General features: G+C 42.2%; 1 protein-coding gene across 1 annotated transcript in view; it reads left to right on the top strand.

Moving 5' to 3' along the window:
- Window positions 1-10,553: 10,553 nt before the first annotated feature.
- ntrk3b (neurotrophic tyrosine kinase, receptor, type 3b) overlaps window positions 10,554-16,480 on the top strand; it is a gene marked incomplete at both ends in the record, with an annotated part of 243,575 nt that continues 237,648 nt past the window's right edge. The window contains 1 exon segment of the mRNA XM_079244813.1: window positions 10,554-10,792. Coding sequence (XP_079100939.1) covers window positions 10,554-10,792 — 239 coding nt within the window.

The raw sequence follows: 16,480 nt of genomic DNA on the forward strand, positions 1-16,480 counted from the left end.
TTTGTGCATGAAATCCTGAAAAACAGATTATATTGATGCACATTTCAGATCTCTGCTGAATCAGTGTGTATTTAACACATTTTCAGGACTATGTCGATTTCTCTCAAATCAGCGACAAGTGACGATTCTTGCAACTTTTTCTGGTGTTACTAGAAACTTTTGGAGACTGGCATGAAAACATGAAATCATTTACTTTTTCTCAATGTGCCGAGAAAACTCCTGCAGGTCCCGTCACTGTCCAAAACCATGGCCTCAGTATCTAGGAAGCAGCAACAACCACCTCTTACCAGCTGTCCCAGCTCCCAGCATTGGTCCCACCAACAGTCCCATCATTAGTCCCAGCGTCAGTCCCAGCTCCCAGTATCAGTCCCAGCTCCCAGCATCATTCCCAGTTCCCAGCATCATTCCCAGTTCCCAGCATCATTCCCAGCTCCCAGCATCATTCCCAGCTCCCAGTATCATTCCCAGCTCCCAGTATCATTGCCAGCTCCCAGCATCAGTCCCAGCATCAGTCCCAGCTCCCAGCATCATTCCCAGTTCCCAGCATCATTCCCAGTTCCCAGCATCATTGCCAGCTCCCAGCATCATTCCCAGCATCAGTCCCAGCATCAGTCCCAGCTTCCAGCATCATTCCCAGTTCCCAGCATCATTGCCAGCTCCCAGCATCATTCCCAGCATCAGTCCCAGCATCAGTCCCAGCTTCCAGCATCATTCCCAGTTCCCAGCATCATTGCCAGCTCCCAGCATCATTCCCAGCATCAGTCCCAGCATCAGTCCCAGCTTCCAGCATCATTCCCAGTTCCCAGCATCATTCCCAGCTCCCAGTATCAGTCCCAGCTCCCAGCATCATTCCCAGTTCCCAGCATCATTGCCAGCTCCCAGCATCATTCCCAGCATCAGTCCCAGCATCAGTCCCAGCATCAGTCCCAGCTTCCAGCATCATTCCCAGTTCCCAGCATCATTCCCAGCTCCCAGTATCATTCCCAGCTCCCAGTATCAGTCCCAGCTCCCAGCATCATTCCCAGCTCCCAGCATCATTCCCAGCTCCCAGTATCATTCCCAGCTCCCAGTATCAGTCCCAGCTTCCAGTCTCTAATTAATTAGATGTTTTAATCACATCCCACCTATAATCTAGTTATAATATTAAGTTATACTCCTCCACACCATCTTCTTTAACTGTGATTGTTTTTGGTTCAGGCTGTTTTTTCTGCTTGCCTTATTATGATGAATAAAAATAAATAAATAAAATAAAAAAAAAAGAATTTTAATTTGACTAAACATAATAGAATCAGACAGTGAAAGACTTCAGGAAAATGTTGCAGTTTTTAACTCTAAAAATGCACCACTGGCTCATTATGAGGCATTTACAGCTACCTACTAATGGCACAAATATTCACTTGACTGAGTGCCATCAATTTCTGCTGCTAAAAGTGTTATCATAGCTTATTGGGTTTGACATTTTATTATCCGTAGTTCTACTAGAATTTGAATGAATATTCTTGGAAAAAGGGGATAATGGTCTGGTTTCTTAGGAGAGAACTGATCATTACAAGTGATGTTACACAACCAAGAGGAAGGCAAAAGACTGATGCTGTTATGTTAAACCCAGTGTGATGCAAACACACAACTGATATCTAACTAATTTACATATAGATGAAGCAAATCATATAATCAAAACACAAGGCCATTCATTACTGGTAAATTCATGTACATATTTTGGATAACTGTAATAGAGAAGGTATTGTTCCAAGGCATAATAATACTGGTCTCTTTTCATTCTGAAGTAAATGCAGAGACCAGCTCCTATCAGTTGTCACAAAATTGCATACCTTTGCCCTCTGACTCAGCTCCACAGAGCTGACTTCTTGAAATAAAGGTTCATAAAAAAAAAAAAAAAGTTTCTTTCTTATTTTAAGTAACAACAAGCAAACAGATCTCAAACAGAAATGTTGTGATGCAGAATTAGTTTTTTAATGAGTTTAATCACTTTTGACTTTTCGTTTTTATCAAAGAAATCCAAGAATTCAGAACTGAAAATGAATCGGTGAAGTCCGCTGCAGAAAGCACTTTGATTTGTACTTTCGCTTCAATATTTCCATATCTTCCATGTCTATCAATATATACACCTTAGGAGGTCTTCACATGAACTTGACAGTGTTATGACAGAGAAAACATGAAGCCTGACGTGCAAAAACAATCTTATAACCAAGCTCTGTCGAAAAACTACCAGGGTGCCTATTTCTCAAACTCTTACATTCTCACATCATTAAGTATCAGTTTTGGCCTAAAGGGAGGACCATGCATGCAGAAGTGAGGGATCACAGCTTGAAATGTATAAAATTATCCTTTTTACCCAACCCAAAATGAAAGAAGATGAAAGAATTAGCCTTTAAATCAACTTAACTAATGATAATAACTTAATAACAGCAGAATATAAGAGGCTGCTGAAAGAACGAAAGAAAACAAAGTTCTGAAACATAACCATGTGTTTTTTTTAGTTTTTTTTTTAGACAGTATGCAGAGTTAGAAGAGCACAAAATCCGTATGTAGGATTTTGTGCAGGACCAGCCCCAGCCTTTATGGGGTCCAGAGCAGAAATTAATGTGGGAGAACCGTGAACACCACAACACCACTGGTGCAATTGCTGATATAAATGTAACGCACCCATCATATTTGGTTGGCTTACATCGTCCAGGAGTGGTTTTCACCAGGCATGGGACTCAATTTAAAAAATAAAAATCTATTTATTAAACACATTAAAGTCTTGTTCCTAGGTTTTACCTTTACCTGAGTAGTAAATTCAGAAAAATGGTCTGGTAGAATTTTTTACTTTGAATATCAGGAAATGAAGCATTTAGAGTGGACAAGGCAAGCTGCACTGTGGAATAGTGGTTAGCACAGTGGCCTCCCAGCAAGAAGGTCACTGGTTTGATCTTCAGCTGAGGGGAGGCTCAGTTAGTGGCCTTTCTGTGTGGAGTTTTCATGTTCTCCCCTTATATGTGTGGGTTCTCTCTGGGTTTTCTGGCTTCCCCCCACTGTCCAAAGACATGCATGTTAGCGTGTTTCTTCAGTCCAGGGCTCCCTTCTCATTCCAACTTCTTTTGAAACTTTTCTGGTCGGTGGTTTGAGTTGTTATGGTTCCTTTATTTGAGCTTTATCTCATTCAGGGACCGTAACACTGAAAAACAGAGTTTTCAGATTCATTATGGAGACATTGGCCTACTAAATGAAACATTACTATGATGACATACAACGCCAATACCACCTGTTTTAAAATTGATTCAATACAAAAGGAGGAAAACCCTCTTCAAACAAACAAAAAAATTACTGGGACTATTTGTACACAATATATAGGAAACCTGCACACTTATTTTACCTTCATGCCAAATCATAACCTTATTATTTTCACCTACATGAGTTGAAAATGAAAGCTTATGTGGCATCTGGACCGACAGGATATGTGGGATTGTATGCCTTTATGTTCTCTGATGATTGCATGCTTTTCTGTTTACCAAAGTTGTCATTCATTCATTCATCCATCCATTCATTCATCCATCCATTCATTCATTCATTCATTCATTCAGTCATTCATTCATTAGTCCGATGAAGGGTAAACTGGAGCCTATCCCAGCATTCTTTGGGCAAACGGTGGGGTACACCCTGGACAGGTCGCCAGGCCGTCACAGGGCCTTACCAAAGTTGTATCAGTCGTTATTTTTAAATAAATTATTAAGCATCAAGGTGCCACAAAATCATCCATCCATCCATCTTCTACTGCTTATCCGGGGTCGGGTCACGGGGGCAGCAGCCTAAGCAGGGAAGCCCAGACTCATCTCTCCCCAGCCACATTTGCCAACTCTGCGGGGGGGATCCCGAGGCGTTCCCAAACCAGCTGAGAGATATAATCCCTCCAGCGTGTCCTGGGTCTTCCCTGGGGTCTCCTCCCAGAGGGACGTGCCCGGATCACCTCACCAGGGAGATGTCCAGGAGGCATCCTAACCAGATGCCCGAGCCACGTCACCTGGCTCCTCTCGATGCGGAGGAGCAGCGGCTCTACTCTGAGCCCCTCCCAGATGACCGAGCTCCTCACCCCCACAGAATTATAAGTGACTGTTTTTCCAAGTACAGGCCAGTTTATATGTATTTCAGGTCCAACCACGGTGACTTCATACAATTCCATACAAAAAATTATACAAAAAACAGTAACCAGCACAATTTAACTTTTCATGTTCACAAAAAAACAGATTCTGTGAAAAAAGGTGAGCAATTAAATGAATTAAATGAGAAAGTGGAGATTCAGTTGCATAGGAGAGAAATGCAGAACAGTCTCCAACAGCATCTAGACCTTCCTCTTTGTTTTTGCATGTTAGTGTTTGTGCTGTAGGTTACATGTAGCTTGTATGACACATGCAGCAACCTTATCATGCACAGATTACATCTGGCAGTATTCCAATCAAGTAGAAATTAGGTCAAGTAACAATATTTTTCTATTATGTTTATTATTATTATCATTATTATTATTATTATTTTATTTTTTTTCATTATACTTGTTTTTTCAGTTGCTAAACTAAAAGAAAAGCACAGTGAAGTACTGTCTGCTTGAATATAATCATCTGACTGTAGAAGCTGTATTATGATATTATATTGTCAAATACAAAGCCATGATTTTACTTCTCTTAATGAAATACTGGGGGTGCATTTGCTACATTTGCATCATTGTTGGGGCACTTATATACCTGACAATCTGTCCCTCCAGCAGCAGACTCCGTCCAATATGATCTTAACATGTAAACTCAGAGGACAAAGACGTTTCTGTCTCGCCACTTTGCAGACTGAGATGAAATGTGACTGGGTAGAAGTTAACTAAGTAATAGAAATATCATCTGCACACCCACACACCCCCAGAAGTGTAGATGCATCAGTTAAACTCTGTTCTGTCACTCAAATCATCCCAGGAGTCCTTTTCTCCTAAATGACTTTTGCAACTTGGAATATATTATGTTCAAATGAAATATGTGGAATATGATTGGCTGTCAAAGAGGAAGGCTCAGAAATCCAGCTAAGGTTAGAAAAAGAATCAATAAAACGCCTGACGCTTTATGTTTTGAGGAGCAATTGAGATGTTGTTTTTAATCACCTCTACTTGTGATTTAGAGTTTAAACATTTATCATCTTAACGTTGTGTTTTCTCTCACAAGATGACTTTTCTTCTTAAACTTTACAACAAGAAAATGTTTTCTTTGTCGAAATATTTTGGAGTGAAAGTATCCTTCTAGAGGTTGATGGGATAGCTTCTCAGAATTGTTCCTTTATGTCTGAGGCGTGTAGACTTCCAGGTTTTTTCCATTTAGTCCTCATTATACTGAGCTCTACAAGCTGCTTGGTGGTCTTCCCTTTGCTTTTTGTTTTATTTTGACCCTCTTTCTTGTGGGCTTAAATTCTGCCACTCTTGTGTGGAAGGTGCATTGTCACTTGGGGTTTTACGTTGCATCTAATAAATGAGAATTCCAGTTTATTTTCGTGTTATGAGGGGTAAGACCCAAATCCTGCACTAAGAGCCGACTGGCAGGAAAAAACTTTAATTAAGACTTAATCTTTGTAAATATAAACATAATGGACTTGCAAGATTGGCAACTGCAGAAACTCACAAAGACCAATGTGCAAAATAAAGCAGCTAATGACCAGACGCAGAGCAGGCATGAGCAGCTGAAACCAGGTGTAACACCAACTGAAATGAACAAAAGCGCGGACGTTACCGCATTTAACAGGAAGTGACAATCTGAGAACAGAATGTGAAAATGAGACAAAACCTAAATGAACACCAAACTCCAAACTCATGGACCATGGCAGCGTCCAAATAAAGCCCAAATCAAGTTGGGCAGGTGGAGGTGTTGTGGGGGCGGGGGTGAGGCCAATTCAAAGACAAGGATGAGGGCCAATCAGGCAGAACAGCTCTGGAGGGCAGCCTGAGACAGACAGGGTGGGCTGCTCGGCAGGGCGGTCCGACTGATGAAGCTCTGAACCTTCAGGTTGCTGCTGAGGATCCAAGAAGCAGCGTACGAACTGAAATAACACCGCAGAGCAACCTGGTCTCATTTTCTTACACTTATAGCAAGAATTCCTCCTTAGTGGAAAAAAGGCACACTATAAAACCTGCATGTGTGTTTTATGCATGTGAGATGTTTTGTGAGATGCTCGTTTCTTATTTCTTCCCTTCCGTCACTGTTGATTTAGATCATTTCATTTAAAGACGAGTCCATTAGTGGGGGACAGTTCCTTCCTGAACACTAAGTTACATCCAACAGCAGCCCTGATAAATGCTTTGGTCAGGCACCACAAGCAGCTTTTAACTTTGCCATGAAAGCTTTTAAAACACTTGAATGTGTCTCGATTGTGATTTTTCTGAATGTGTTTTTAACTCAGAGTACGGAGCCCTGCATGGATTCACAAACACCTGATATGCAGGAGCCTCTGTATGAGTTCTCCGTGAGGACCAAGACTGCTTCCAGATCCATCGTTTTCTACAACCCGTTCATTTCAAGGGCAAGAAATGCTGCACAAAGTGCAACGTAACGGATACGCCCCCTAGAACTGAGCCGGGTCCCCAATCGGGCAGAGTCTAGCGGACCATCCTGATCTAAATGCAGCCTTTAAGGTGCTTTCTGAGGGAAAGGGGATCTGAAGACACCACTGAGAGATTACATACTTTCATAAGTTTGTTTTCTTTGTGGTGATACTGGTATGTTTTTCAGGAGGAGATTTTCTACCCATTGGAGAAACTGCCTGCCAGTGTGGGTCCATCCCTCTGTGTTAAATTCAAGTTATTAAAAGTTCAGTTTAAGAACTGTTGTTTATGTGGAAAATATCTTCATTGTTGTTTAACATCTAAGTGCTGGTACGATGTTATCGGAGAGCCTCTCAATGGTGACCACACTGTAGAAAAAGACATTAAGAAACTGTGTTTTTCCAGTAGCCGGGGCAGCAGAATAATACATATTCATACTATTTCTGCAATCTTATTATTATTTCCTCTTATTCATACTGAAAAAATCTGTTGAAAAAAATGCAACATTACTTCCTGTTTTACTTTATAGTGTGCCAGTTCTGAGGCTGGAGCCAAAAGATACATCCAGATTCCCTTCAATTTCATGTTGATTTATTTTAATGAAGGAGCATCCTGTATTTTTTTTTCCCACTGCAAGAAGTACAATTACTAACATTTCATAGTAAGGTTAAATTTGGGCAGCAGATAAGGGCCCCACATTGTTTTTTCTGTAGTTTCCAGGGTGGCTTCCCCCATGTTTGCCCATATGGGTTTCAAGTTGGTTCTGACTGGGTTTCAGCTGGGAGCCAAACTGGGGTCTGCCCTGATTATGTCCCACTTACATCCCTTTTGGGGTTCATACAGCCAGCCCACAGAGGCTATACATATGAAGCCCATGAAACCATGTGGGACCTGCACATTTTCCCAGTTCAAACCCATGCCCACTAAAAATCCAAAGCCCAAACTTAACCCTTACTGGTCCCACATTGACATGCTGACTGGTATATGGAGTCAACATGGGTCCTGTGCAACTCACCAAGTTAAAACTCAGTCAGAACCAGGTTGAAATACATATGAGCAAACACAGGTTTGGAGAAAATGCACACCGACCCGTGGGACAAATATATGCAGCCTAAATGTGACCCCTATGGGTCCCACATGGGAATACTGGCTGGGATGTAGTTTCCAAACATGACAGGAACCTTTCATGATGAATCATCACAATAACTGGTTGAGTGTAAAGCAGCTGGGTTTCCATTAAGTGATAAAATTCTAATGGGACCAGAAAAGCTGCATAAAATAAATAAACCAGACACATTTCCACTGAGTGGTTTAGAAAAACACTTTTAAGTTACTTGGTCAGTGGTTATAATTCAGTACAAGAAGTAGTCCTCAGCTAAAACAAATCCTGATGAATGATGGGTAAAATAAACCACTGTGTCCAAATAAGAAGGGAAAAGTGAATCTGGACATTCAATAAGTGTTTTGTAAGTTTATATGAGCTGCTGGTGGACATGTTATGAGTCCCAACATGACCAAGATTACAGACAGCTGATTTAAAAGAAAATATGGGGGGAACCAGCACCAGCTGAAGGTGTGCGATGGAGGGCCGGCTCCCCCCAGAATGCAGAGCTACAGTAATCCAGCCGAGACGTAATGAAAGCATGGATTACTGTTTCAAAGTGCCGTAGTGCAAGAAAAGGTTTGACCTCAGCCTGCTGTCTCGTGTAGAAAAACTGGACTTCACCACAGAGCAGATTTGCTGATCCAATTTAAAATCTGTCCATCTTAATACTCAAGTTTGAGAGTGTTGGCCTTAAAAGACCTGCCAGCAGAATATACCACATATCAATACTTCCAGAGATTAAGACTCTTTATTGGCGCTGAATATGACAACAGAACAGATTAAGTTTGACCGCAGTCCTTCACTTTACAGCATCATATGTTCAATCATTTCCAGCATCAGCTGAGTAATAATGAGTTGAAGAATTACTAATGTGTAAAATGTCCCAACATGCTCATTGTCCATGCTTCAGGAATTCCTTCGTCTCTGGGAAAAGGTGGATAATTACATGTGGGAAGATGCCAGTGTGCACGTGGATTTATTGTTTGCTGACTCAGACTGAAAACAACAAGTGATTTATTTAGTCTGTAAACCTTTGATTTATTTATTTTTTTTATTTATTTTATTTCATACTCTTTCCTCTCCAAAGCGAGTCCAAACCGGCCTCAACCAGCTGCAAACGCACTTTTCTTTTGTTCGTCTCGTCCTGTCCAGCACCATAACGGCAGAATGATGGACAGGCTGCCGGGTCACGCCGAGCAATCTGCTTTGCCAAGAGGAGCATCATAAGGCCCCTCTTAGTACTTAACTATTCTTCTTTATTTTTAAATGACTTTATAGGGCTGAGTTTCCATGTTAATGCTGGACCTGACTAGGTGGGGTGAAGAGGAAAGGAAAGAGGGAGTAAACAGAGGAGAAAAAAAGAAGGAAAAGAAAAGTGAAACAAGCATACACCATGTAGAAAGACTCAGCTGTTCAACGGAAAGTAGAAATTTATTGGAATTAAACAGTTTTCTTGGGGTTTTTCTTCCATCTAAGTGTTTTACAAATACAATTCAATAATGTTATTATTTTTAGTAATAGTAAATAAAATACAGTACGATTAGTAGTAAACAGAAAACTAAGGAACGGGCCAAACAACTCCATATGTGTGTAACCTTGAGCAAGTCCTTATGATACAGTATTTAGTTAAATAAAAAGCTGTACTGATTTTCCCTTCATGGGGTTAAATTTCTGCACTCCCAACAGGTCTCAGAACATTTGCCATCAGACACACAGAGTGTCCTTCAGATGGATGTCAGGGACCTTAGTTTCCTTTTAAAGGTAAATGACAGGAGTGCAGACACAAACAGTAGATGTTGGCTAAGCTGCTGGCAAATATGTGCACACACGTTTGCACTGGTTCCCGATTTGAATCCCTTCTTTAGACATTTTTGTCCATAATCTTGTAGAAACAAGTGAACATAAAAATTACAGACAAGAAGACCACAGTTGGAATTTAAATCAATTCCTTATAAGGGAGTAAATGTGTCTGTAATTGGTATTTGGTATTTAAATTCAATAGAGAAAAGTTAAAAAGTCAACTATTATTTCCATGTTGCTTCTTGTGGGAAACTTTAAAGTGATTCATCCACCTCTGGATCATGCTCTAGTTGCCCTGAAGATAGAAAATAAACATCATTCAATCATTTAACAACACGAGTGCAGGGATGCTGGCTCTCATAAAGAGTTAACATTCATTTTCTGTAACAGTGAGACTGCTGTGACATAAATTCTAATATATAAGATACATTTGTTTGTTGGTTTCCAAATGAAATCCCGTTTTTCAGTGTGCTAAAACCCCGCTGGCTCTGTGTGCTCCAGCTATCTTTAGGCTGAGCATGTTGTTGTAATCACTGCTGCTTCTGCAGGTGTCAGTATGACTGTAGCCAGTAGGAGGGACTTGATGCTCCAACTTCTCATTTTGTGTCTCTGCTCTCCAGCCAGTCGTCCTGGTCCTGCTCGGAGAGAGGCGACGACGGCATCAGCAGCCCTGCATTCCGGGGAACACCATGCATCTTAGGCTGGCGGCACGAGTGGAGCCTCTCACCATCGCCTTTTCCTATCTTTGATTTGGATTTTCCTCTTTTATTTTTGTTTCATTCTTTATTATTTTTTATTTTTATTGCGTCTTGTCTTCATTTACCCCCCCACCCCCACCCCCCACTACCTCCTCCTTTTTTTTTTCTTCTTTCCACCCAATCTCTGACGCGCAAGGACACTACAGCATCCATCCACGGCAGAAACGCTCACACAGAGCATCCTCTGTACGGACGCACCAGCCTTCCTCCTCCTTCCTTTTTCTTCCTCCCACTCTCCTCTCCTCTTCTCTCGTTCTGTTCGAACCCAGAGGACATCGGGACCCCCTTTTCTATCCCTCCCCCCCTCCCCACTTTACCCGGAGACATGGATCTATGGTTTCTTTCGATCCGGATTTGCTGGTGGAGGGTTTTGTTTCTGATGAGTGTTTTCCAGGACTATCTGAGCTCCATGCTGGACTGCCCGCTGACCTGCAGCTGCTCTCAGACAGAGATCTTTTGCAATAAGTCCGACAGCGGCAGGTTTTTCCCATTACTCGTCCTGCAAGATGGGAGCAATGGGACCAACGGGGATATAGCGGAGTTATTCAAAAACATCACCTCAGTGTAAGTAGATGCGGATTATGCTGCGCGCTTCTGAATCATTCATTCAGAAGCGCGCCCCCCCTTGTATGTTCCTTTCTGTCCACTGACTTGTTGTTTCTTATGTGTAAATTCTGAGACTTTTCCCACTTAAAACAGTCGAAGAGGCATTTTTCCTCCAACATGCACATCTTTTTACCAACCGGTGCTGTGCGGACGGAGCTCTAAATGTGCGCATTCTGCCTCCTGTGCGCAATAACATCAATCACTCGCTGCTCCCCCAACACATCACCTCATCTTGAGCCTTGGTTGTAAATGTGTGTGTGTATTTTTTGTTCCCACCCTCCCCTTCTTTTCCTTGTGTGTCCCCATAAAGTTGCTCCTCCGCAGCATCAGCATCAGCATCAGCACCGCAGGCCTACATGGCCAACAGGGGGGATGTTGCAGAGAGCAGCTCCCATCAGCCATTCACCTCATCCCCCGTCCTCGTGCGTTGCAAGTGTTCCGACAGGCTGTGCGAAATGAAACAGGAATAAATGGTGCAGTAAGGTCAACATTTCCATGTCAGCCCCACATCCCCCCTGAGAGAGACGCGACCCTGCAAACTTTATGGTGTCCAGATGTCGCAAGGGAGGGAGGAGAGCGCGAGGAGGACATCACTTGTGGATTATCACCCCCCCCCCCTCTCACACACACACACACACACACACACACACACACACACACACACTTTCTGTACAGAACTGCAAGCTTTTTTTAATATCAATATGCATCATTTTAAATGGCTTTACTTTAAGCAGAAGAGCTGCGATGACGGCAGACTATCCAGCCCCCCCTCCCTCCCTCCCTCCCTCCCTCCCCCTCATCCGCACACCCACACACCCCCAGAAGTAGCTCCATTTTCATTCTGCATCCTCCCTCCCTCCTCTCTCCTCTCTCTTTCTCTGGCATCGATCCTTCCTGCCAACATCAAAGCTTTCTTTCTTGAAAAGTCAGGGGAGGAAGGGGGGGGGCTAAAAAAAAAAAAGAGAAGAGAGAGAGAGAGAGAGAGAGAGAAGAAGCAGAAGAAGAAGAAGAGCTCAGGCCTTAAAATAAGACCCCTGGTGCTGATGAGGCTGATTTGCATATAGAGTAAACATCTCCCAGTGAAGGCGGTGGAATTCCCTGCACGGCTTCCTCCACGTCGTCTTACGCCACAAAGGACTTTTCCTCCCATCAGCTCACTTCTCCAGCTTCTTCCTCCTTCCTTACGAGGCAGACAACAACTTATTCCCTGCCACGGTTCATCGCTTCCCTGGACCACTAGAGGGTAGCCTGGTACCCTTTATATATTCTTGGAAATGAGTTGCTCCAGCCACGACACAGAAGTCATTTACGTGACTGTTTTATCAGAGAGGTTTTTTTTTTCTTTCCTTTCTCCTTTTGTCGTTGTTGTGTCTTTATCAGCCAAATGGAGAAACTCGGCTGCGTTAAAATGAAAAGATACACCTTGGTTTCACCATTCTTCCTCATTAGAATGAGTTAAAGTTGACCCTTTGCATACAGAAGAACACATTCTCACACCTGCTTCTTCATCCTCCTGCTTCTTCTGCTCATCTTCTCTTTATTGTCGACACAAAGTCACCTGATCGCCTTGTTTGCCTTTGAGAAACCCAAATGCAACTGGTCCGGTGATAATTGTGCATTCTACACCAGCACCTTCCCCATCTCTCTCTCTCTCTCTCTCTCTCTCTCTCTCTCTCTCTCTCCGCCATTGCTGCTCAGCATGGACAGCAACATCCACCCAGCACAACCAGCAGCTCACTGACAGCCTAAAAGAGAAAATTGCCCAATTTCACGTCAGCTAAGTTCTTCTAAAATCCCCCATTTTGTTTTAGTTACAAACAGAAGCGTTTAATCAGAAACTGCATCTCATCGAAAAAGTATCGCGATAAAGCAAAGTTGAGCTTGATGCTAATTTAGGGTGAGCCAGGCAGACCTGCTCTTTGGAAATGATTACTGGTCTCCATAGTAATACGAAGTACTCAGCGACTCGGCCCGCATTCAATACACCACAAGTGGTTGTTGATCCTCTCTCTCTCTGTAAGTAGGAAGATGCAGGACAAGAAGTCCATTTATATTCATCTGAAGTAAAACATCAATAGATTGGGTAAATTCATAGAGATGGAGAGGCAGAGCGAGGGCTCCTTGGAGGAAGAGGAGGGGTGAAAACTGCCAAGTCCAGATAGTAGTTTTCCAGTTCTGTCAAAGTGGAGATTCATCACAGGAAGCATCGCTGCATGAATTGGAAGAGATAAGGCCTTGCTGTGATACTTGAGGGGGGGGTGGGGGGGTTTCTGAGAGCAGCTGAAGCATTTTACTTGTTTGAGTAAGTGCGACTGCAAATCTAATCAGCCTTTCCGCCTCTTCATTTTCTTTTGTTTCTTTTCCTTCGTCTTCCTCTTTTGTTGTGCCGTGCCGAATCACGTTTGCGATTGGAGACTGAAGAATTAGCGGGAACTGAAACTAGAGACGAGGAAATTGACCTCTGCAGCCTTCTCCGTTGCTTGATCCTTTTCATTCTGCGACGCTTGCATGCAGTCAGTGTCTTCGCTCCAGCGGCTGCAAAGCTTTCAACTATATGGATGCTCTCCACTGCAGACATCTTGACTGGCTGTTGCTGGAAAGAAGCAGAGCCGTTATTCTACTGAAACAGTGAGAGGCGTTGACTGCCTACTGGTTTACTGGCCCCGCTTATGGGGACACTTCCTGTTAGGACACATTAGGACGTTTGCAGTACAGAGGGTCTACAGTCTACAGACTGTCAGAGTGTGGATGCTACTTCTCTGTTTATGTGATGGCAGTCAAGCAGAGACTTTGCTGTAACAGTAAAAGGTGATGTCTTCACAGAGCAACTCGTCTGTAGCCGCTCCGTCTTTTCAGCGTATTAAAATGGAGGCTGCTGAGCCGCAACCTAATAAAATATGATTTATTATCTTAGCGCCAAGAATGCATATTATAAAAAAACAAAAGCGTGTTTCAAAACTGCAGAAAGATCGTTTTAACTAGATGTTCAGGTTAAAACTAGTACCAGTGAAATATGTGGGAGGAAAGAAAATATGTCTGACATTTTTTAAAAATCCGTTTCAACACGTTGGTAATGACGTCATGGTAATGATGTCATGGTAATGATGTCATAGCCGCTTGAGGCGACTACATGACATCCATCACTGAGTTCAGAGTTACATTTCAAGATTTCCCTTCAGATTGTTACAAACCAGGACATTTAAATACAAAAAAGAAAAACATTATATGATGTTTGTTTTCATGTGTTACCATAGCAACTTGGTCCCTTGTCAGTGTGTGTGTGGACTGGAGGTTTCTAATTCCCACACTGTTGAGTATTTAACTGTATTTTGACCGCTGAAAGGGCAACGTTTATCTGAGGGGTGGGATTACACCTCAGGGTTGAGTTTCTAAAGGAGACGTTCTGATACAAGTGGGTTTTTTTGTACACATTCCACAGCCATCCGGTCATCAACCCAAAGCCTGAAACGTCCGATTTAAATATCTAATGGCTATTTTATTAAAAACTTTTTTTCACCTTCTCTCTTTGTTTTTCAGATAGGCAGTCTCCTATAAAACTATCGTGCTTTCAGCTTAATCTTGACAGTTTTATTTATGTGGATTGTAAAATTACCGCCTGTTTATCTGCAAACAAAACGAGGGTTCCACACTCCTAAACGGTTTACAGTTTATCTGCGTTGCCAAATGTGGCATGAAGCTCACCGTTTCACGTCTATCAAAGTCTTGATCATCCTGCTTCCGAAAGAGCTTCTCTTCTCCGAGAGCTTTAGCTCATCAGTTGCTCGATGCGTTGCATTTGTCATGATTTCTCCTTTACTTGCAGCAAACGTCAAACTTGTGTGGAATGAAGCTAAAAGCTGTCGTCCTTGTGTCCCTGCATTGTGTTTTTGTTGTGTGTTTTTTACCAGTGACTGCTTACGTCAGCTTGTAAAGCTTTAAATGTTGGACCAACAAAGCGCTTCTTTAAATTATTGATCTTCAGACACCCTTGAGTTTATAGTTTATGTGAAACCAGCTCGCTGGTATTTGCCAAAAAAAAAAAAAAAAAAGAGCCGTACAGCCAGGATTGTTTCTGAGGTCTGCTTAGGTGACTGTGTGGGCTGCAAATGTCCCGTAGTTCAGACACTGAGTATTTACTGCATTACATAAACCCGAAGTTTTCTCTGCCTTTTATAAGTCATGCAGCCCACCTACGTATGTGTGTGTCTGTGTGTGTGTGTGAGGCAAGTTGTAAATTCCGATTTATAAAAACCAGCAGGTGATACCCTTCGCAAAGCTTCTGAATGGGGATCGATACGTGAACTTTAGTAGAGTTTCACTGACTTTGTTATGAAATGTGAAGTGTTCAGCGGCTGGTTGGGAGCAGCACTTCGGCTCGGGATGAAAAAGATCTCCTTCATCTGTGGATCGTGTTTACAAAGGAGTACTTCAGCAGTTTAGTCGAGACATTAATTTGGAGGACGTTAGAAAAAAATGGGCTCAAATCTGAGCAGTGTAGGTAAGGATCACTTGAAAATCCATCTCTTGTGTTGGTTAAGTTCCAAAGAACATGTTGTTGACACAGTCCGAGTCCATCATGAGGAAGCTGAAGTGTGTTTTGTGCGTTTTTACGTGATGGTGTGAAGATGCTCAAATGTTTGGATTTGAACTAGTGGAAATGTGTTGCTTTGAAGTTTATTGTTAAGATGGGTCAAAACTTCTTGTGTTCATGTTTTACTGGCTGTGATGTACTGGCGACCTGTCCAGGGTGTACCCTGACTCTCACTGGGTCATTACTGGGATAGGCTGGAGCTTTCCCCCGACCATGAACTGGATTAAGTGGTATAGAAAATGAATGGATGAGTCTTTCACTGGATTTATTTATTTATTTATTTTTTTGCTCTGCACCAGTTTTTTTTCAGTAAACTCGTAAACTGGATTAAAAAGGGATTTTTCCTACTTTAGTCCCTGCAGAGAAACATCTCAGCAGTGTAACGTCAAACTGTATTAGATACATGGCTTTACCACCTCTGAAGTGCTTCTTAAACCCTTGTCTACAGTTTGACAGATTCTCTGCCCTCTGAAGTGGATTCATTGGCGTTCTGCAGCTAAACGCAAATAAAAATGCTTCACCCCCCCCTCTAAGACAAGGTTGGCGTTTACAGAGTTAAGTTCTGATTCAAAACATCCACATCTTTGGTTTCCAGGCTTGTTTAAGCATCGTGACGTTGACCATGCACATTTAGCTACTGTTTAATTTATTATAAAGGCTTAAATGCAGGAAGGAAGGTAAGATTGTTCCTCTAGTCTAAATGTTCTTAATTTTTTCCTGATATAAGGCATTAAAAGTCCTCACAATTTATGTACACGTTACAAGTTAAAATATGCGTTGTTGAACTGATACATTACTGTCTTTTAATTCACAGTCATGGATTGTTACGCTGCTATATACTAAAAACAACATGGCCGAATGTGTACATTACATGTTTTCTGGTGTGTCTTGATGACAAAACTGGTAGGAGCTTCCAAAGAGGTGATTTCTAGTATTTTGCTAAGTGTTTATACATCTCTGTTATATCTAAGTGCATTATATATAATTATATCAGCAGCTGTGTTTTTATTACAGATTTTTTATACTTCTACAACTTTATACAGCACAACTGCGAT

The sequence above is a fragment of the Telmatherina bonti genome, assembly GCF_933228915.1.
Source record: "Telmatherina bonti genome assembly, chromosome: 1".
NCBI classification, from domain to species: domain Eukaryota; kingdom Metazoa; phylum Chordata; class Actinopteri; order Atheriniformes; family Telmatherinidae; genus Telmatherina; species Telmatherina bonti.